At 40.6% G+C, this 22,838-nt stretch overlaps 1 protein-coding gene across 1 annotated transcript; it reads right to left on the bottom strand.

Annotated features, from left to right (window-relative positions):
* Positions 1–10,594: 10,594 nt before the first annotated feature.
* On the bottom strand, positions 10,595–12,926 carry LOC126024492 (ATP-dependent RNA helicase DDX3X-like). Its single transcript, XM_049784926.1, has one exon. It carries the CDS (start codon positions 12,894–12,896, stop codon positions 10,911–10,913), a length of 1,986 nt encoding a protein of 661 aa, XP_049640883.1. The 5' UTR covers positions 12,897–12,926; the 3' UTR covers positions 10,595–10,910.
* Between the last annotated feature and the right edge of the window lie 9,912 nt (positions 12,927–22,838).

Genomic DNA, 22,838 nt, shown 5'->3' with positions numbered 1-22,838 from the left:
GTATATATATATACATATATACTCACACACACACATATATATGTGGTAGGTGTCTTAACCCTCATACTACCTATCTCCCTACTCTCTGGTACACTTAGAATAATGCTTTTTTTATTAATATCTTTATTTAAACACCTTGATCACAAATAGAATAATGCTTTTTAAGATACACCCAATACAACAGAAGGCTGGGACCTTCACTTCAGGGATAGAGGACTAGGTTTATGTGTGTGAGGTCCCAGGTTCAGTCCTAGTCACTTGGGGGAAATGCTTGCTTTGTTGAGGAATGTACTTTATTCATTTTATAATGCAACAGTATTTCTTTGTCTAGATATGTCACATTTTACTTATCCATTCACCAATTGAAGGAACATTTGGTTTATTTCTACTTTCTGTAAATTATTGTGAATAATACTTTTCTGAACATTCACATACCTGTTTTTGTATAATCATATGCTTTCACTTGTCTTGGCATATTCCCATGAGTGTATTTACTGGGTCAAAAGATATATCTAACCATCTGAAAAATTGTCAGGTGATTTTTCAAGTAGTTGTATCATTTTTACATTCACCCGTGGACCATGTGTCCTTGTAGACTCCTGTGATAAATTTTCTTTTTTAAAAGCAGGGAACAAAGGGGCCGGAGAGATAGCATGGAGGTAAGGCGTTTGCCTTTCAAGCAGAAGGTTGGTGGTTTGAATCCCAGCATCCCATATGGTCCCCCAGGCCTACCAGGAGCGATTTCTGAGTTTAGAGCCAGGAATAATCCCTGAGCACTGCCGGGTGTGACCCAAAAAAACAAAAACAAAAAAAACCCCTAAGAAACCATTGACAAATAGTTGGGGGTTCCGTGTGTCTTCTATAAAAAGGAAATAGTTTTGTCTTTATCAGTAAAATGGGAACAACCTATAGTACCATCTGGAATTCTCTGACCAGCACACCAGGTCTGAGTGTGTTAAATACCATGAACAGAATTCTTCCACAGAAGCTCCTTGAACCTGAAACTGTATAGCTCTCTGTAACCATGAGCCCTCATCCTCAGTAAAGTCTTCATCATCCTGGCCAGGGATGCAAAACCCACTCAGGAATATGTGAGGTCTGCCCCTAACCGCAATTAAAGGGCAGTTTATGGAACATGCTTCTTTTTTGAATCGGAGCCAGGGTCATTGTTGGGCTGAGGTAACATTAATTATTTTTCCGCTTGTCAGATCCCATGAAATAGATGTGAAAATGGCCTGTTTGTGAGAGTGCAGGCAGAGGCTGTGAGCTGATTAAGTCCAACCTTGTCAAAGCTTCCTTGGTTTGGGAGACTATGATCAGCTAAGCGTGGTGACTTCCTCGGTCATTCTGGAAGGAGCCTCATACTGCAGGGATTCCCAGCAGGGACAAGAAACAAGTTTAACCCCTGCCAGACTGAATTGCATTGACTTCCCAGAGCAAAGAAAACGTGCCCTCATCTAAAATCTGGTTGGCATTTAGGGGACCAGGCAGAGAAGGAAGTGATTGTCCTTGTTTGGGAGGGTTGGGTAGGTGATAGAGGTATTGAATTACTCCAATGATAGGACAATATCTGCCCTTGCTGGAACTTGGATAATGATAGGTCAAGATCCAAAGTTGCAAAGCTTTAAAATTACAGAAATAAGCTAAAAAAAACCCAAAAAACAAAAAACAAAAAACTATTAAAATGCTAAAAAAAAACACCTAGAAATCATTAACCAGGTATTAATGATTCAAACTGTCTAAGTATATGAGTAAGGTGCTATGTTCTGTTGAAGAGATGTCCAAAGCAAAACAGAAAAATAGCTCTCACTTTATGCTAATTTAAGAAATTGTCTTCTTAGAAAACTGAGTGAGGTGATAGGCAAATCAAAAGACTTAGCGAGCACAGTCCTGTCCTGCCTGCAGGACAGTTACTTTTAATTAATATATTTTGTTTTGGGGATACTCCTAGAAATATTCAGAGGTTTGCTCCCTAACCATAATTGAGTCAGTGACCTTCCAAGGTGTTAGACTTAATTTTCTTTTATTTTATTACCAATATTTTTTTTTCGGTTTGTCTTTTTTGAGCAATGCCTGGCAGTGCTCAAGTCTTATTTCTGTCTCCTTATATAGAAATCATTTGTGGGGTTTAGCAGACCATATAAGATTCTGGGGATTGAAGCCTGGTTAGTTGCATACAAAGCAAAAGCACTATGTGTTGTACGATCTATTTTTTAGGCCTCTCTAATTACCAATATTTGTATATGTCCCTTTTTCTTTCTTGAAATGAAAATGATCAAATGTAGCGTTTCTTACAAATAATTATAAAAAAAATTGAGTTGGGGCTGGAGTAATAGCACAATGGGTAAGGCATTTGCCTTGCATTCGGCTGATCCTATCTCAATCTTGGACATCCTATATGGTCCCCCAAGCCTGCCTAAAGTGATTTCTAAGCTCAGAGCCAGGAGTAACCCTTGAGTCCAGCCAGGTGTGGCTCCCCCCAAACTAAAACAAATGAAACCAAGACCTCCAGCAGAACATGTGCTCAGATTTTAACATATATTACTAAATAATGTTTAGCATTTGAAAAAAATATTTTTGGAGCATATCCTGTGATACTCAGTGTTTAATCCTGGCACTGGCCTGAGAAATTGGCAGTATTCAGGAGGTCATATTGGATGTCAGGATACAAGTGCCTTATATGATGTGCTATTGTTCCAGCCCCACACCATATCATGTTTTTTGGGATGTGGGGCACACCAAGTGGTATTCTGAAACTATTCCTGGTGGTGATCAGGGGAACATATGTAATGCCAGGGATCGAATGAGGCATGACTACATGAAAGGCAAGTCTTATCCCCTGTACTACCTCTTTGTCCCATGACTATAAAAGTTTAAGGTCAGGTGTTAATTTACTATGTTCCAGTTTTTTGAGACATTCTTCAGCTTCATTATGGGTTTTATTTGTATTTTCCTCACACAGAGTGGGTTTTTTTTTTGGTGGGGAAGGGGCTTGGGGAAATGACAGGTAGTGCTTAGAGATTACTCCTGGCTCTATACTCAGGGTTCACTTGTGGCCATTCTTATAGAACCATTGAACTTGGTTTAGACATGCAAGGCAAATGCTTCTATTCCTGTACTGTCTCTCCAGCTTTAATTAGTAATATTGAGCACCATTGCAGATACCTGTTGGTCACTTGATTATCTTCCTTAGAAAATATTTTTTTATAATATTTTTTTACAATATTTTTTGAAAACAAGGCTTTTCTTGGGGCTGGAGTGATAGCGCAGTGGTAGATCATTTGCCTTACACATAGCTGACCCAGGACGAACCTTGGTTCTATCCCCAGAGTCCCATAAGCCAGGAGCGATTTCTGAGCACATAGCCAGAAGTAACCCCTAAGCATCAACAGGTGTGGCCCAAAACCAAAAGAAAAAAAATGAAAAGAAGTTTTTTCTTTATGGAGCTATTCTTGGTTATCTTGTCAAAAATTAGTTGACCTTATATGTTTAGATGTATTTGTAGATTCTTATTTCTGTTTCATTGATTGATATGTATTGATTTTATCTTTTTATAACAGTATACAGTGTTTTGGTTGCAATACTTTTGTGATTTCTCTTGAACCCAGGAAGTATGATATTTTTAATCTGTTCTAGCTCACATAGCATAGGTTTATTTGGAGTCTGTATTTCTTAATAAATTTTAGTATTGTTTTCTCTAGTTCTGTAAAAACAGACGTCATTAGAATATATTTTTAGGGGCCCGGAGAGATAGTACAGTGGTGTTTGCCTTGCAAGCAGCCGATCCAGGACCAAAGGTGGTTGGTTCAAATCCTGGTGTCCCATATGGTCCCCCATGCCTGCCAGGAGCTATTTCTGAGCAGACAGCCAGGAGTAACCCCTGAGCAATGCCGGGTGTGGCCCAAAAACCAAAAAAAAAAAAAAATAAGAAAAAGAATATATTTTTAGAATTTAGAATATATAGCACAGCAGTAGGGAATTTGCCTTGCATGCGGTCAACCCAGGATGGGCCTGGGCTTGATTCTCAGCATCCTATATAGTTCGCCAAGCTTGCCAGGATTAATTTCTGAGTACAGAGCCAAGAGTAAGCCCTGAGAGCTGCTGGTTGTGTCTCCTCCCCAAAAAATAATATATTATTGTTTTGGAGCTACACCCAGCATTACTCCTGTCTCTGTGCTCAGAAATCACTCCTGGCAGGCTCCGGGGACCATAAGGGATGTCAGGGATTGAAACTGAGTTTGTTGTGTGCAATCCTACTCGTTTCAGCTTCAGTCATCAGAATTTTGACAGGTTTGATTGAACCTCTAGGAACAGTTAAATGTTGCAACTTCTTTCTAATTTATAAACACAAACTATATTTTTATTTATGTACTTGTATCCTCTTCAATGTTTTCATTACTATTTTCTTAATTGTTTTTATGCCACTGTAAATGGGATGTTATTTGTTTTATTGTTTTAGTTTTGGTGCTACCTAATAGTGCTCAGGAGCTATGATTAGTTTTAGTCTCAGACATCACTTCTTGCTATGCATAGGGTATCATATATGATATTTGGGTTAGCTGCATGCAAAACAAACAACTTACTTTCTGTACTATCTATCTGAACAGGAATATTTCCAGATAATTATTTTTGTTTATGCTACTGATCTTTGTTTTTATGCTTTATTTTTTTGGAGGGGGAATCCTAAAATATACTCAGGGGAACATATTATGTGGGCATTGAACGTGGGTCTTGTGTGCCAGGCATGTGTTTTTGAGCTGTCTCCTGTGCCTACATATATATTTTTTTGGTTTTTGGGCCAGCCACACCCGGTGACACTCAGTGGTTATTCCTGGCTATGAGCTCAGAAATCGCTCCTGGCTTAGGGGACCATATGGGACAAACTGCGATTCATCCTAGGCTAGCGTGGCAAGGCAGATGTCTTACCTCTTGAGCCACCACTCTGGTCCCTTCCTGAGCCTACATATTAATGACTTTTGTTTTGTTTTTGTCTTTAAGCCCTAGTGGATCTCAGAGCTTACTCTTAGCTCTGTGCTCAGGTATCCTTCCTATTGGGATGGGGGAACACCTGCAATCCTAGGGATCTAATGTAAATTTACAGCATGCAAGAAAACTGTCATACTTACTGGCTTTAGTTGAATCAGGACTAAGCAATTGCATTCTTGGGCCCTAAACCATGGAGGGGTTTGGCCAACTATCACCAGGAATGGACCCCAGACCTCCTGAGCACTAATTGGGAGTCCCACAATTAAATAAAATAAAAAGCAGAGAAATAATTTCTTAGCATGAAACTTCCTTGTATGAATTTGAACCCTGGCATCATGTATAGTTCCCTGAGCCTGCTAGGAGTGATTACAGAACCAGGAATAACCTCTGAGTGCTGCTGGTTGTGTGGCACAAAAACAAAAACAAAACAAAACAAAAAGATGGTCCATTCTTGCTAATTGAATTATGAAGCATGATCTGCTCTGCTCTACTCCTGGCTCTGTGCTCAGAAATCACTCCTGGCGGTCTCAGGGGACCATATGGGATGCTGGGTGTGGAACTCAGGCCCAACTCAGTGTGCAAGGCAAACACCCTACTGCTGTGCTATTACTCAAACTCTGATAATTATATTCTTATATTAAACAAGAACATATGAACACTGAAGATCATCACGTATTTGAGAGTAAAAACTATCCCTGAGGCTTAAAATCGGGTACAGAATATATACTTTACATATCAAATTTACCTTCTGAAAAGAATACAAAAGTATAGATCATTATTCATTAGTATTTACAATGAAGTAAGTTCTATATAGTTGAAAAACATAATAATCACAAAGTTAGGTCTTTGTTGGGTTTTCCAGAACCTATTATCTAATCAGGGGTCTTCAAACTATGGCCCTCGGGCCACATATTGTATTTATTCCCATTTTGTTTCTTCACTTCTAAATAAGATATATGCATTGTGCATAGAAATTTGTTCATAATTTTTGTTTTTACTGTAATCTGGCCCTCCAACAGTCTGAAGGACAGTGAACTGGCCCCCTGTTTAAAAAGTTTGAGGACCCCTGATCTAAATACTATAAGACTCAGCTTAAATGTATTATAATAGTAGTAGGAGAAAGTTAAAAACCTTCATGCTGGGCCGGGAGAGATAGCATGGAGGTAAGGCTTTTGCCATTCATGCAGAAGATCATCGGCTCGAATCCCGGCATCCCATATGGCCCCCCTAGCCTGCCAGGAGCGATTTCTGAGCGTGGAGCCAGGAGTAACCCCTGAGTGCTGCCGGGTGTGACCCAAAACAAACAAACAAACAAACAAAAAAAAACCTTCAGGCTAATAATTTAGGTTACAAAATTGTGTTCACACAATTATTCTATCAGATCCTAATCACCAACATCTCTACACATCTGATGAGGTTTCCATGAACAGAGTCTTGGATACTGCAGTATCATGACCTTTTAGTCAATGTGCCACAGGGATTTCAACTTCCTTAGAGGGTGAAATCTTTAAACATCTACTTACTAGTCCTTGTTGGACCTCTTAAAACACACAAAGGGCTCTATAGAGCACATGCCTCCAATGTGTGAGACCCTGGGCTTCATCCTGAGCACTGCAAAAACAACAAAACACACCACTAAACACACTCAGATTTGTCTTGTTGTTTCATCAGAGCATGGAGGAAGTTAGTAGTAACAAATTATCCTTTCAGGAATTTTAGAAAAATAAATTATATTATAAATTATAAATTTATATATTATATATTATACTATATTATTATAATTTATATTACAAATTATAAATTATTTAGAAAAAGTAAATTATATATATAGATATGAATTCTGATAGCTACTTTTGAATTGTCCAGTTGAAATTATTTACATTATACTTTAATTCTCCAATTACTTACAGAATTCTTTACTTAATTAAAAGTCTAAGGCTTTAGATAAACTTTTTTTTTTTTTTTGGTTTTTAGGTCACACCTGGCAATGCTCACGAGTTACTCCTGACTCTATGCTCAGAAATCACTCTGATAGGCTCAGGGGACCATATGGATGCTGGGATTCAAACCACAGATCTTCTGAATGCAAGGCAAACGCCTTACCTCCATGCTGTGCTGTCTCTCCGGCCCCTAGAAAAACTTTTTTAAATTAAATTAAATTTTTTTTTATTTAAACTGTGATTACAAACATGACTATAGTTGGGTTTTAGTCACCAAAAGAACATGCCGCTTCACCAGTGCAACATTCCCACCACCAATGCACCCCATCTCCCTCCACCCACCAACCCCTGCCTGTATTCGAGACAGGCATTCTACTTCCCTCACTCATTAACATTGTCATAGTAGTTGTTAGTGTAGTTATTTCTCTAACTGCACTCACCATTCTTTGTGGTGAGCTTCATATCGTGAGCCAGTCATTCCATCCCTCATCTCTGGGCATTACTACAATAATGTCTTCTATTTTTCTTAAAACCCATAGATAAGTGATACTATTCTGTGTCTCTCTCTTTCCCTCTGACTTATTTTACTCAGCATAATAGTTTCCATGTCCATCCATGTATAGGAAAATTTCATAACTTCATCTCTCCTGACAGCTGCAAAATATTACATTGTGTATATGTACCACAGTTTCTTTAGCCATTCCTCTGTTGAAGGGCATCTTGGTTATTACCAGTCTGGCTATTGTAAATAGCACTCTAATGAATATAGGTGTGAGAAAGGGATTTTTGTATTGTATTTTTGTGTTCCTATGGTGTATTCCTAGGAGTGGTATAGCTGGATCATATGGGAATTAAATTTTCAGGGGTTTTTTTGTTTTTGTTTCTTTTTGGTTTACACCCGGCAGCACTCAGGGGTTACTCCTGGCTCTGCACTCAGAAATTGCCCCTGGCAGGCACAAGGGACCATATGGGATGCCAGGATTTGAACCACCGTCCTACTGCCTGGAAGGCAGATGCCTTACCTTCAGGCTATCTCTCCAGTCCCAATTTTCAGTTTTTTTTGAGGAATCTCCATATTTTTTCCATAAAGGCTGGACTAGATGGCATTCCCACCAGCAGTGAATGAGAGATCCTTTCTTCCCACATCCCCACCAGCATTTATTGTTTGTTTGGTTTTGTTTGGTTTGGTTTTTGGGGTCACACCCAGCAGGACTCAGGGGTTACTCCTAGTCCTATGCTCAGAAATCACTACTGGCAGGCTTAGGGGACCATGTGGGATGTCGGGATTCGGACCACTGTCCTTCTACATGTAAGGCAAATGCCCTACATCCATGCTATCCCTCTGGCCTCCCGCATTCATTGTTCTTGATCTTTGTGATGTGTGCCAATCTCTGTGGCATGAGATGGTACCTCATTGTTGTTTTGATTTGCATCTCCCTGATAATTAGTGATGTGGAACATTTTTTCATGTGCCATTTGACCATTTCTTTTTTTTTTTTTTTTGCAGTTCAACTCTTGATTTTAATAAAATCAGAATATGCACAGCACATTCAGTGTTAGCATCTAAACTAATATAATAAGCAATTACTGAAGCTACAGTGACTTGAAGTTCAATCTTTACATTCAGGAAATTTAAATCCACTCAAGTAATTTTGGAACCGTTTTTATTAACTGAAAGTATGTATTTGCAGTAAAACTTGCTCAAATGCTATCACTGAATGTACAAGCTACTAATTATGCCAATACAACAAATATAACCACATGTTTGAGGATTGCGATGTGCCAGACATTCATGGAAAAAAATACACACAACTAAACAAAACTCATGCAACAAACATCTGAGAATCTGGACATTTCATATCAGTGTTTTGAAGTGTTTTAATTAATATCTTAAGACAAGTGTATCAAAACCTTGGCATGATTTAATTTCAAGTTGCCAATTTTGTTTTTACTAACATCAGAAAGTTATGGCTACATCACCAATGCCAGGTCTGCTTAATTTGACTTAAGAGTTTAATATGACTTAACATTAAAAGCTCACCCTACCCCGAAATATGTAATTTCACGCATACGGTGATATTCAACACTCAAGTGCCAGTGTTTCTGTACTGTCTTTTGGTCAAGTTTCTTTAAAGTTTCAAAGAATTACTTTTAGACTTACAAAAATAAATATTTGTCAAAATGTTCAATAAATATTACATAAAAGCAAAAATGAAGCAAAAACTATCTAGAAATCTGTCGTGTGCAAATAGTTTTCTTCCCAACTCTCATTCCCATGGTCCCAAATAAATTTTAGAATCTAGTCCTCCCATCGCCTTCCTAGACAAGCTGTGTTCAACAATCTCCAAGAGACAAAATAAGTTTGGAAGTTTAGGGACATGCATACAAGACATATATATAAAATTGTCTGAATGTGCAATAAAAGAAGTATTTTGTAAAAAGTTATGGGTAAAATGTACAATGGCCTAAATCTACTAATTGAAATAGCACCATAACAAATGACCTCAATACTGTCAAGTGCACCTACTAAATAAAAGTTTTAGAACAAGGCATAATACACTTGAAAATCTACTGCACTTTAGGAAATTTTTGCCAGTCTTCCTGTGCCACTGTAAAAAATTTGAGTGTTTTGATCACTGCATTCTGGTCAAAATATTACCCCAGAATTCAAAGTGGCAGAGGCATTTTAGGGGTGGACATTGCTCATCTTTGGCGAGATTTAGCATAAACAAGACTATAAATGCAATGGAAACCTATGCAACTAAAACTGACTAAAACTGCACTGTATAGCAAATTGACACCTTGTGCAATTATGGACATATTTCCAACCTGTGTGGTGTCAAAGATTTCAGTTTGTTATTCTTCTGGAGCCATTTTTATAAAGTCTATAGTAAGCCAGTTTAACATCTCAACATAGCTTGAGCAGACTAATGTGCATTGGCATTTAAAATACAGCCTGCTGCATTAATTCTTGCTGTTCATACCCTCTTGACCAAAAAATATCAATACTAGCAAGTGTTATTAGACCAAAAATCATCCAGGGCCCCATGAGGGCTGGTCATTGCTGTGGTCAGCCATTCTACCATTTCAATTTCACTATGGCAGGAATTTAAAAAGTCTACATAGCTGAATTCTTCTAAAAACCTATTTCTAGTTATCAGACCATTAAACTTTCCCTGTAATAATATGCCCACATTTGGCTAGCTCATGATTAATGATCTGCCTAAACATTGAAAGAGAAATTTCTATATTTACTTGCATTAACCTTGAACACAGTGCTTTGAATGTATGTATGTATGTATTCATACATCACCTCATCATGACTGGAATGGCTTGTTTAAAGATGATCAGGTTCTAAATACCTATCCAGGATAGAGTGAGCAAATCAGAATTTTAACTTAATACAATTTGCTACATTAGAAACTAGTTCCATTAATATGCTTCAAGACATTTGTTGTTTTCTTTTCCCAATCTGCAAGTATCAAAAAACCCTAATGCAGGCTACCACATAAGTTTTTTCTTTATAATATTTATGGATGAATCATGATTCCTGTTGTATCACACCTGTGTGATTTTAGCCCAAGTTCAGTAAATTTATTTTGTCAGAACAACTGATATCTTGAGTATTACTGAGCCAACAGGACATCAAAATAAAAGGTTGTCTAAAGTTAAAGGCACAGGACATTAACAAACAAATGATCCTCAGTCACAAAATTATAAATGCAGTTTGGGATGGGGCTTGGAGGGAGGAGAGTTAATCCAAACTACAGCAATGAAGTCTTCAAACCACTTCTGAACAGGGCTGCTAATGGTTCCTTTCATCTTTTCATGTGACCTTGAGCTCCCTTAAAAAAAAATTTCAGTGGAGAATCACAGCTGGTAATGTACTGCGAGTTCTTGAAGCTACACAAGGTATAGTCTGGCTAAGTTACATGTGGTTTCCATATTAGCTTTTTTGGCAGGATGACCTACTACAAAGCAGGTTCAGTTACCCCACCAGTCAACCCCCTGGGAGTTGTAGTTCCCTCCGTATCCATCACTGCCGTAAGCGCCTCCATAGCCACCTCCTCCAAATCCTCTGCTACCTCCATGGCTACCGCCACCACTTCGGCTGCTGCTTGCATGGCTGCTACTGAAGCTGGAGCTGCTGGCACCACTGCTATGTCGATAGTCCCGGGCACCAAATCCTCCACTGAATCGACTACTCTTGGATCTCCCACGACTGCCTCCCTTGTAGCGGTGTTCATAAGCCATGCTTTCTAACCAAGATGGCACATCCTGCTTGGCTTCAACGAGAAGATCCAGCAAATCCTTGGTAATATTTCCATTTCTTTCATTAAAGAATGAGGTGGCAAGGCCAAGGTTTCCCACACGTCCTGTACGGCCTATACGATGCACATATTCTTCAATATCACTTGGTAAGTCAAAATTGATAACATGTTTCACATTTGGTATGTCCAGTCCTCTTGCTGCTACTGCTGTAGCCACCAAGATTGGACTTTTTCCTGAACGGAACTGGTGAAGGGCCTCTTCTCGATCTCTCTGAGATCTGTCTCCATGGATACTGGTACAAGCAAATCCTTCATGGTACAAGAAGTCCTCCAGAGAATCTGCACCCTTTTTGGTCTCCACAAACACTAACGTCAGTGACTCTTTGCCAGTTGCAATTAGAAGGTCAAGAAGAAATGACCGCTTGTCTACATCTTCCACCCAAACCACTTTCTGCGTAATGTTCTCAGAGGTAGAGCCAACTCTTCCGACAGCCAAAAAGATGTATTCATCCAAGAAATCACGAGCAAGCATCTGTATTTCCTTGGGGAAAGTAGCACTAAACATCATGGTGTGACGGACTCCTTTTGGTGGCATCGTATCCTGTTCAACTATTCTGCGTATCTGAGGTTCAAACCCCATATCCAACATCCGATCAGCTTCATCCAACACCAAGTATTTGCAGAAGTCTAATCCAATCTTCCCTCTTTCCATCATGTCCATCAGACGTCCTGGGGTGGCTACCAACAAGTGGCATCCACGTTCTAAATCTCGAATCTGCTGGCCAATATCCGCACCGCCATAAACCACACAAGGACGAACTCTGGAGCGATATGAAAATTTTCTGGCTTCCTCATAGATCTGTACTGCCAATTCTCGAGTCGGTGCCAGTACCAAAGAAATGGGAAATTGTTTGCGACGTCCGTACCTTCCATTCGCCTTCATGGCCCTCAGAGCCTCGCCGGGACCGTCTGCATACATCTGACTCAAAATAGGCAAGAGAAAAGCTGCAGTTTTTCCAGATCCTGTTTGGGCACATGCCATCAAGTCCCTCTTCTCTTTGATAATAGGAATAGCATGTTTTTGCACTGGAGTTGGGCGAGTGTAACGGGTCAGCTCAATATTTCCCATAATAATCTCTCCCATCTCAACATCACTAAAACTTTCAATGTGTGGAGGACAGTTGTTTCCTGTTGCCTCCACTGGAATGTCATCATACTTCTCAAAGTTAATCCCAGTGTTGCCTCCAGAAAAGAGCTCCTGCTCCAAGCGTTCACTTGGAGGGAGCGGCCTTGACCAATCATCTTCATCTAAATCGTCACACCAGCGGCTAGTCCCACCACGGTCCAGTTTGCCAAAGCCACTTCTGTCACCCCTGCGGCCACCATCGTATTCACTCCTCCCACGGTCATCAAACCTTCCCCGTGATCCACTTGCTCCATCACTGAAGAAGCTCGACTTGCCCCTGGAATCACCACGAGATCCAAAACTGCTGTAGGCATCCTTTTCTTTCCTGGAGCTCCACCCTGAACTGTCTTGATCAGAGAAGCCTTTAGGAGCCTCTCGGTTCCTTAAGTGAGGAGGGACATAGAGACCTTTGCTGGCTGGCCTTCCTCCACTCTGATTCTCGGAAGAGTTCAGGGCTAGGCCAGCAAACTGCTGGTCCAGCCCTTGCGCATTTTCCGCCCCCTCATGACTCATCCCTGAAAAGTACCGAGAACTCGGAATCTCCTACTGTTGTTGAGTACTGGAGCAGTGGGCGCCGACACGGAGTTAATAGACCCACTCGGCAGCCTCTAGGTTCAGCAGGTAAGATGGAGGCCCGCCTTCTGCACCTCCTCCTTGCCTGCCGTTAGGACTTCTTCCCAGCTTCCTGTGCGCTTCTCTCGCTCAAGCCTCGCGGGATTTCCTCGTCACTTCCGCCTGCGTCTCAGCAGCGTCCTGGCCTTTAGAGCGCAGAGTGCCTGCCAATGACTGGCCTAGTTGGCTCGAAGCTCAGTTTCCCACCCCGTTTGTATTTCTTCTTTGAGAAGTTGTTCATTTTTTTTTTCTCCCCATTTTTTTTTTTCATTGTGGGCAAAGTGGATTACAAATCTTTTACAGTAATATTTAAGGCACATAGTAGTAATGAATGAGGGGCATTCCCACTCCCTAGTGTTGTCCTCCCTCCACTTTTGTTCCCACCACGCATCCCTCTTCTCCTTCCTCTACCCCCCCAAATGCTAGTGCAGCTGTTCCCCCCATGTATAGCTTGATGTAGATTGGGTATCATTTCTGTTGTCGTTGACTTTGGATTTTGTGTTCAAGTCTGATCATTTTTTATTTCCACCAAATGGACATACGACTGTCTGGTCTTGATACCATCCGTTTTTCTCCCTCCAAATATGATACTGATCAAGGTGATTCCAGTAATATGGCTCTATTGGAGATATAAGAAGGGATATTTTCTCCCCATTTTTTTTATGGGGTTAGATGTATTTTTCTTGTTGAGTTCTGTCAATAACTTGTATATCTTAGATATTAGACCCTTGTCTGACAGGTATTGGGTGAATAGTTTCTCCCATTCTGTAGGTGGCTTTTGTATCTTAGGCACTATTTCCTTTGAGGTGCAGAAGCTTCTCAACTTAATATAGTTCCACCTTTTTTTTTTTTTTTTTTTTTGGTTTTTGGGCCACACCCGTTTGATGCTCAGGGGTTACTCCTGGCTATGCGCTCAGAAATCGCCCCTGGCTTGGGGGGACCATATGGGATGCTGGGGGATCGAACCGCTGTCCGTCCTGTGCTAGCGCTTGCAAGGCAGACACCTTACCTCTAGCGCCACCTTCCCGGCCCCTAGTTCCATCTTTTATCTCTGTTTCCACTTGTATGGAGAGTACTGTTTCCGCCTTGAAGATCTCTTCTGTTTCAATGTCATCGAGTGCTGTTCAATATACCTTATGGTTTCGGGTCTTTAATCCATTTGGAAAAACTTTTGATTTGATGCGATTCCTTTTATTCCTCTGAATGGTTGTGTTCCCTAAATATGGGCTTATATATCCTCAGTTGTGAAACACCATTTTTTATGTCAGTGCATTTTAAGTAACCTATAAGTGTTCTTTTCTTTTCTTTTTCTTTTTTTGTTTTTTAATTTATGTGTATGGTTTGAGGTCATATCCAGCACTGTACAGGGGTTACTTCAAGCTCTCTGATTGGAGTTAATTCTGGTGATGTTCTGGAGATCATGCAATGTTGGGAACTGAGCCCAGGCCTCCTGCTTGCAAAGCATGTGCTCAGTTTACCGAGCTGTCTCTCTGGTCCCCAAGATGTCTTTTTTTGATGGTGTCCCTGAAGCACAAGAGTTTTTCATTTTAATCAAGTCTAACATATATTTCTTATTTGTACTTATTTTTCTTATTTGTACTTTTGATTTCATGTCAAATAAATCATTGTGAAGTTAAATGAGGACTCACTAAATCTTCTGAGAGTATTATGACTGTAGCTCTTAGATTTGTTTGATTCTTGTTTATTTTAATTTACTTTAATTTTTGTTATTATTGTTATTATTATTTTCTTGGGGCCATACCCAGCTGTATGGAGAGCTTATTCTTGTTTTTGGTTTTTTTTGGTTTTTGGGCCACAGCCGGCAGTGCTCAGGGGTTACTCCTGGCTATCTGCTCAGAAATAGCTCCTGGCAGGCACGGGGGACTATATGGGACACCGGGATTTGAACCAACCACCTTTGGTCCTGGATCGGCTGTTTGCAAGGCAAACACCACTGTGCTATCTCTCCGGGCTCCGAGAGCTTATTCTTGACTCTCTTCTCAGGGATCATATCTAGCTGCGCTGAGGGAACCATATGAGGTTCTGGGGATTGAGCTGGAGTACACAAGGCAAGTGCCTAAATTTCATCTCTACATTTTGGTTTGTTTAGTTGGTTTTTGTTTGGTTTTACTTGAGTAAATGTTTGGATATGTTGTGAGTTGTTCAAATTCATTTCTTTGCAATTGTGTCAGCACCATTAACTGAAAAGATTATTATTATCTATTGAAGGTCTTGGAACTATGCCTTAGATTTTAAAATTTGTATTCCTGTAGGACTGAGTAAAGTTCTTTATATTTAAAGAGCTAAAATTTTCACAGAGGCTTGTAATGGGGTTGAAACTTTTTTTGGGGGTGGGAGGAAGGCCAACACTTGGCAGTGTTAAGGTTTACTCCTGACTCTGTGCACAGGAATCACTCTTAGTGGTGCTCAGGACACTATATGCAGTGCCAGGGCTTGAACCCAGGTAGGCTGTGTGAATTTTAAGGTCTTTATCTGATATACTAGTTTGCCACCTTATGGGGATAAAACTTTTTATTTATTTATTTATTTGGGGGGTCACACCCGGCCGCACTCAGGGGTTGCTCCTGACTATGTGCTCAGAAATTGCTCCTGGCAGGCTCGGGGACTATATGGGATACCAGAATTCGAACCACCACCTTCTGCATGCAAAGCAAATACCCTACCTCCATGCTATCTCTCCGGCCCTGGTATAAAATTTTTTAAAGGTGTCTGTATACACAACTTGGCAACAGTTCACACTCTTGTACAGAACCGCATCTACTCAGAAACAACAGAGAACATATTAGTCAATGAAGAGTTGGAGTAAATTGTTTTGGTTCCCTTTCTTGTGAGCAGAATTGAATTAAAAAATAGATTCTTTCCCAAGAAGAGTATGAGAAAAGTTTTTAAATCACTGCCACAGATGATTTTAAGAGGGTGAGCAGATCCAGGGCCTAGACACCTTATCTCATACCTCAGTGCTCCAGCACACCTCACCCCATTCTTTCTTGCTGAATATAGAGAGGATCTCACATTGCACCCCAACACTGGACTCTGGGTGGAACCTAAATGGGACCACAAATGAAATTAACTTGCCAACCAGTGACAAAGTCATTCCCACAGATAACATGGGAAGTTATGTAAGTACCTAGCTCTTCAAGAGGTAAATCAAAAGTCAAGAAAGTCTAAATATTTTCACTCTTCCAGTTTCTTATCTGAACTGGCTTAAGCTGTGAAAGACAATAGCTCACTTCCCAAGTTCAAGCTAGCTTACAGTTGTCAACTTTGTTCACTATATATCATGCTTATTGTATGATTAGGATTATATTTTGGAGAGGATGCTTGCTTAGGTCCTCTTTCTCTTTGTTTTTGAGGTTGGCCCTTAACTTTGAGTATGACATTCATAGGCTCGCAGAAAGGAAACTTTCTTTAGTTTCTTTTCCTCTCTCCAAGAACACTGTCTTTTTTTTTTTTTCTATCAGCTTTAGTTGGCTCTTTGAGAAATACTGCCACTTGCTGTCACATCTCCCCAGGCTTGGCATAGGGAGGGGGCAGCTCCCTGGGCTGAGCCAGCTCAGCTATCACCAGCCCTGGAGATCAGATGACCCTCCCACCCCCAATATAGCTTCATTCTTGGCCTGGCTTCGGTCACTGGCCATCCCCGTCTTTGTGGGGTGCCCAACTGCAGTTTGCCCTAAGTCTGCCCAGGGTGGCAGTGGTGGGAAGTGCCAGGCAGCACAGAATGAGGGGGAGCCCAGGTAGCAATTAAGTGGGGGATAAATAGCCATTACCAGGAGGCCTGACAACTGCAAGAGACCGCAGTCTATTCACGAGCAACTGCTTATTTTCCCATTGATCCTCAGAGGGATAGGGCCTTGCCTTCTGCAGCACCCCAAATAACAGGCTCGCAAAGCCCAGTGCTAAGAGGTGGCATCTGAGAAGAATCCGCTCAGGTCTTCCTGTCTGTTTCATCTTAAGGCCTGCCAGGAGAAGAGATAATTATGGGTCTGAAATTTTGCTCCATCACAGACAATGGAGGGATCAGCAGATGCCTCTCTGAAATCAGATTAAAAATTTTTTAAAAGGTTTCGGCTCAGGAGGATACCAGCATTTCCCACAAGTTTCTTTCAGTTGGAGGAAAACAGAGAGGGATAAAAATGAAAGAAAAGAGGAAGGAAGGGAGTGATGGAAGAAAAGGTAAAGTTCTGAAACACGGAAATAAATGGCTTCTCTTTCTCTCAGTCTGTCACACAGCCCAAGTCTCCCATCAGGATCTCTTCATAGGGAGCTGAGAATCCCCTAGGCAAGCTCAGGCCCTTTTGCTATCACTCTCTACAGCAGCTAATCAGAGCCCGATTTCCGTCACCTTGTGGTAGTTCTGTCTATTGAACATGTTGATGCTGGCACAGAACACCAGTGGCTCATAGTTACATGTGGTTTGAGGAACACAAATTACAACATGGGTGTCAACATGTTAAAATTTCACAGAGGAGCTGGAGATGTAGTACACTGGGTAGGGTGCTTATTTCCCTTTTACACAGCCAGACTGGGTTCAGTCCCTGCAATCTCATATGGTTCCCAGAGTCCACTAGGAATAAGACCTGAGTGCCAGTGGGCGTAGCCAAACAAAACAAAACAAGAATTTTATTGAAAAGAAGTATGTACACTTCTTGCAAGATGTTAATTGAGACATTTATCTACATGCATCAATTTGTTCACCTGTGTCCACTGTTCACTTGGTTTTTTGTTTTGTTTTATTTTGGGCCACACCTGGTAGTGCTCAGGGGTTACTCCTGGTGGTACTCAGGGGACCATATGGGATGATGAAGATTGAAACTGAGTCGGCCACATGCAAGGCAAGCACCTTACCCACTGTGCTATTGTGCTGGCCCCACATGTTTTTGTTTTTGCCTTTTTTTTTTTTTTTTTTTTTTGGTTTTTGGGCCACACCCGTTTGACGCTCAGGGGTTACTCCTGGCTATGTGCTCAGAAATCACCCCTGGCTTGGGGGGGACCATATGGGACGCCGGGGGATCGAACCGCGGTCCGTTCCTTGGTAGCGCTTACAAGGCAGACACCTTTTTAAATTCTGAGTAGTACTTCACTATTTAGATTTACTCCAATTTGTTTAGCTATTTCAACTTTGAGGAATTTTGTGAATAAAGATAGCAGGAATATTTACACAAAAGCCATTTGTGAATATATTTCTACCTAGAAGTAGAAATATCTATCTATCTATCTATCTATCTATCTATCTATCTATCTATCTATCTATCTATCTATCTATCTATCTATCTAACTGTGCACATAGGCACATGGCTTACTCCTGGCTCAGCACCCAGGAATTACTCTTGGGGATTCTTGGAGAATCATATAGGATACTAAAGGTAGATCCTAAATTCGCTGCAGGTAGGGTGAGATTCCTATCCACTGTAAGTATCTTGCCAGCTAGTACCAAGAAATCTTTCTTTTTTTTTTTTGTTTTTGTTTTTGTTTTTTTGGGCCACACCTGTTTGATGCTCAGGGGTTACTCCTGGCTAAGCGCTCAGAAATTGTCCCTGGCTTGGGGACCATATGGGACACCAGGGGATTGAACCGAGGTCCTTCCTTGGCTAGCGCTTGCAAGGCAGACAGACACCTTACCTCTAGCGCCACCTCGCTGGCCCCAAGAAATCTTTCTAATCATAATATTACATCCCTCCAAGGTAGCTTTATAGTTTAGCTCTTACATTAGGAATGTAATCTATTTCAATTAATCTTATGTCTGTCTTGAGATTGCTATTATGAATGATTTCTTTCTTTTTTTTTTTCCCTTTGTTTTTGGGTCACACCTTATGGTGCTCAGGGGTTACTCCTGGCTCTGCACTCAGATATCTTTCCTGGCAGGCTCAGGAAACCATATGGGATGCCTGGGATCGAACCTGGGTCTGTCCCAGGTCGGCACAGGAAGGCAAACTGCTGTACTATCACTTTGACCCCAGTGTTAGGATGATTTCATTATTTAAAATGTATGTAGTTGTTTAAGCACAGTTTATTTATGCAAATGTATGTACATAATGTTTGGGGAAAAGTGAAGAGAATGCAAGCCAGAGATTGACAGTTAAAGCATTTATATCTCCATTTAATTTACTTATTTTGGTTGAAAATCAATTAATCATTTTATGTGGATTTATTCCTGGAATTTTCTACTTGGTTTTATTGAAAGTGTAGGTAGGCATTAATAACATTATGGTTTTGAATCTATTGACATACAGTATCTCTTTATATCTTTTGGGGGGCGATTGAGTCACACCTGGTGGCTCTCAGAGGTTATTCTTGGCTCTACGCTCAGAGATCGCTCCTGGCAGGCATGGGGGACATATGGATGCCGGGATTTGAACTACCATCTGTCCTGAATCGTCTGTGTGCAAGACAAATGCTCTACAGCTATGCTATCCCTGTGGCCCCACATCTTCACATTTTGTTTTATTTGTTTTGAGGTCAAACCTGGCAGTGTTCAGGGTTTATTTCTGGCTCTTCACTCTGGTGATACTCAAGGGATGGACCACATGCTGTGCTGGGGATCCAGTCAGGGTCAGGCCATGTTCAAGACAAACTTTTTATTCACTGTACTAGCTCTGCTGCACAGATATACAATTACTTTTTTTTTTACAATAACTTTTATGTACATTGAATTTGTATCTTGCTACCTTGCTAAATTCATTTATAAGTGAATCTATTAGTTTGTAGACTCAAAGGTTTTCTGACTATGTAATCCAGTTGTCTGGGTAGTTTTGGTTCTTTCTTTCTGATGTTATGACTTTTGTTTAATGTGTTTTTTAATTTTTATTGTGTGGTAAAACATTATGTATTTTGAGTTCTAGCAAGGGCTATGAATGCAACAAATTTGCTTTGTTCTTAGTTCACCAAAACTATGACATTAAGTTTTTGCAGTTCCTTTAATTAGGAGGAGTTAATTTTCTTAGCTTGTTGAGAGCTTTAATTGTGAAATTGATCAAATTCTTTTCCCAACATCTATTGAATTTTGGTATCAGTATTGCATATTTATTCTTATATATATTGTATATATGCTCATATAGCAAGATGAGAAGTGTTTCTTCTTTTTATTTTTTCTTTTGGAAAGTCAGTGCTTATTCCTTGCTCTATGCTCAGAAATTACTCCTGGCTGGTTCTGGGGACCATATGGGATGTCAAGGACCGAACCTGGGTCAGTTTTCAAAGCAATCATTCTACCTGCTGTGTTATCTTTCTGGCCCTAATAAGTTCTTCTTTACTTTTGTAAAGAGCTGGTATTATTTTTCCTTAACATTAGATATATTTTAATAATGAAGTCTGAAAATTTTGAAGGTTCTGGAATATTTTCAGTGGATTTTAAATGATAATTTAGTACATTTAGTTAAACATAACTATATTTAGACTTTTTTGGAGGTCACTATAACCAACATGGCTTAGGGCTTATTCTTGGCTCTGCATTCAGAACTCATTCCTGGTGGTGCTCATGGTGCTAAATTGGACCATATTATAGGGATGGAATCTGGGTGAGCTGCATTCAAGGCAAATGTCCCCCTTCACTGTACTATCACTCTGGGCCCCCAGCAATTTATTCATTTTTCTTCTAGACTTTTGGCTATGTTGGCAGAAAATTGTTCATGAGATACTTCTTTTTCTATTAATATCTATAGGAGCTACTATACAATTTTTTTTTTCCTGGGCAGGGATGTGGTTCAAGTGGTTTATTTATTTTTATTTTAATCTTTTTTTTTTTTTTTTGGATTTTGGGTCACACACAGCAGTACTCAGGTGACTCTACACTCAGAAGTCACTCCTGGCAGGATCAGAAGATCATATGGGATGCTTAGGATCAAACCCGGATTAGCCACATGCAAGGCAAACACCCTACCCGCTGTACCTCTACTCTGGCCCACAAGTGGTTTAATATATACAGAACATATGTTTACGATACTGAGATCAATCCTTGGCATTATGTGGTCCTCTGGAGCACTGCCAGATGTGGACTTTCTCTATATGTATATTTGTATATACATATACACACATATATTTATATACAAACACATGTGCCCTGAATCTGAGTTGCAGAGAACCTCTAAGAATCCTTCTACTAGAAAAATCTAGGAAGAATGAATTGCTATAAGAGAGGTAGGATGAGCTTTCTCTGTAGCATTTGCTTTTACATTTTTTTTTTTTTTTTGGTTTTTGGGCCACACCCGGTAATGCTCAGGGGTTACTCCTGGCTATGCGCTCAGAAGTTGCTCCTGGCTTGGGGGACCATATGGGAAGCCAGGGGATCAAACCACGGTCCGTACAAGGCTAGCGCAGGCAAGGCAGGCACCTTACCTCTAGCGCCACCGCCCGGCCCCTGCTTTTACATTTTTTTCTTCTTCATTTATTAATTAAAAATATAGTTTTCAGGGCCAGAAATAGCACAGTGTTAAAGAGTTTTGTCTTGTATGCGGCTAACCCTGCACAGACCTGGATTTGATTCCTGGCATCCATATGGTTCCCATTGCCAGGAGCAATTTTTTTTTTTTGTTTGTTTGTTTGTTTTTGGGTCACACCCAGCAGTGCTCAGGGGTTACTCCTGGCTGTCTGCTCAGAAATAGCTCCTGGCAGGCACGGGGGACCATATGGGACACTGGGATTCGAACCAACCACCTTTGGTCCTGGATTGGCTGCTTGCAAAGCAAACACCGCTGTGCTATCTCTCCGGGTCCCCAGGAGCAATTTCTGAGCACAGAACCAAGAGTAATCCCTGAGCACTTCCAGGTGTGACCCAAACACACACACACACACACACACACACACATACACACAGTTTTCTCACCTGTGAACTCATTTTATTTTTATTTTATTTGCCTTCGTTGTTCTTCTTTTTAGAAAATTTACTCCCATCTTTTGCTCTATTGATAATGAACCTAAATTGGGGACTTGAATTTGCAATAGTATTTGCATGTAGTGGTTCCATAAGTAATACAAAGAGTAATAAGTGCAGTTAGAGAAATAACTATACAAACAGCTACCGTGACAATGATAGAGAAATACAAGGCTGTCTTGAAGACAAGTAGGGGATGAGGGAGGTAGGAAATGGGGGGACAATGGTGGCAGGAAAGTTGCACTGGTGAAAGGGAATGTGTAATTTTGAATTGAAACCCAACTAGGAACATGTTTGCAACCATTGTGATTAAAGAAATTACTTTTTTTTGGGGGGTCACACCCTGTGGCGCTCAGGGGTTACTCCTGGCTCTACGCTCAGAAATTGCTCCTGGCAGGCTCAGGGAACCATATGGGATGCCAGGATTCGAACCACTGTCCTTCTGCATACTAGGCAAAAGCCTTACCTCCATGCTATCTTTCTGAGCCCTAAATAAAGAAATTATTTTAAAATAAGTGTCTTTGACGATCAGAAGAGAGTATATAGGTTGTAGCATCCTTATTGATAGGTTACATATACCTTATCTATACATTTTTAAAAAGTACTTTTGAGTAGAGTGGAAGAGTTATTAAGGCACTTTTCTTTCTTTATTTTTTTGGGGGGGTCACACCCGGCAGCACTCAGGAGTTCTTCCTGACTCTGTGCTCAGAAATCACTCCTGGCAGGCTCAGGGGACCATATGGGATCCTGGGATTCGAACCACCGACCTTCTGCATGCAAGGCAAATGCCTTACCTCCATGCTATCTTCCAGCCTTAAGGCACTTTTCTGACATGTAACCAATCCTGGTTTGATTCCTGGCACCATCGTAAAAGTACTGAGCTAGAAGTAAGCTCTGAGGCCCCAAAGTAGCCCCCCCCCAAAGTATCTTTGGAATTGTTTTAATCACATATT

This window comes from Suncus etruscus, chromosome 12, assembly GCF_024139225.1.
Source record: "Suncus etruscus isolate mSunEtr1 chromosome 12, mSunEtr1.pri.cur, whole genome shotgun sequence".
NCBI lineage: Eukaryota > Metazoa > Chordata > Mammalia > Eulipotyphla > Soricidae > Suncus > Suncus etruscus.
The sequence above is the reverse complement of the archived record's forward strand: the minus strand, read 5'-3'. Positions and strand labels throughout refer to the sequence as shown.

What these genes read in the sequence shown, in the direction of transcription:
- LOC126024492 (XM_049784926.1), bottom strand. Translation starts at nt 12,896, where the DNA reads ATGAGTCATGAGGGGGCGGAAAATGCGCAAGGGCTGGACCAGCAGTTT.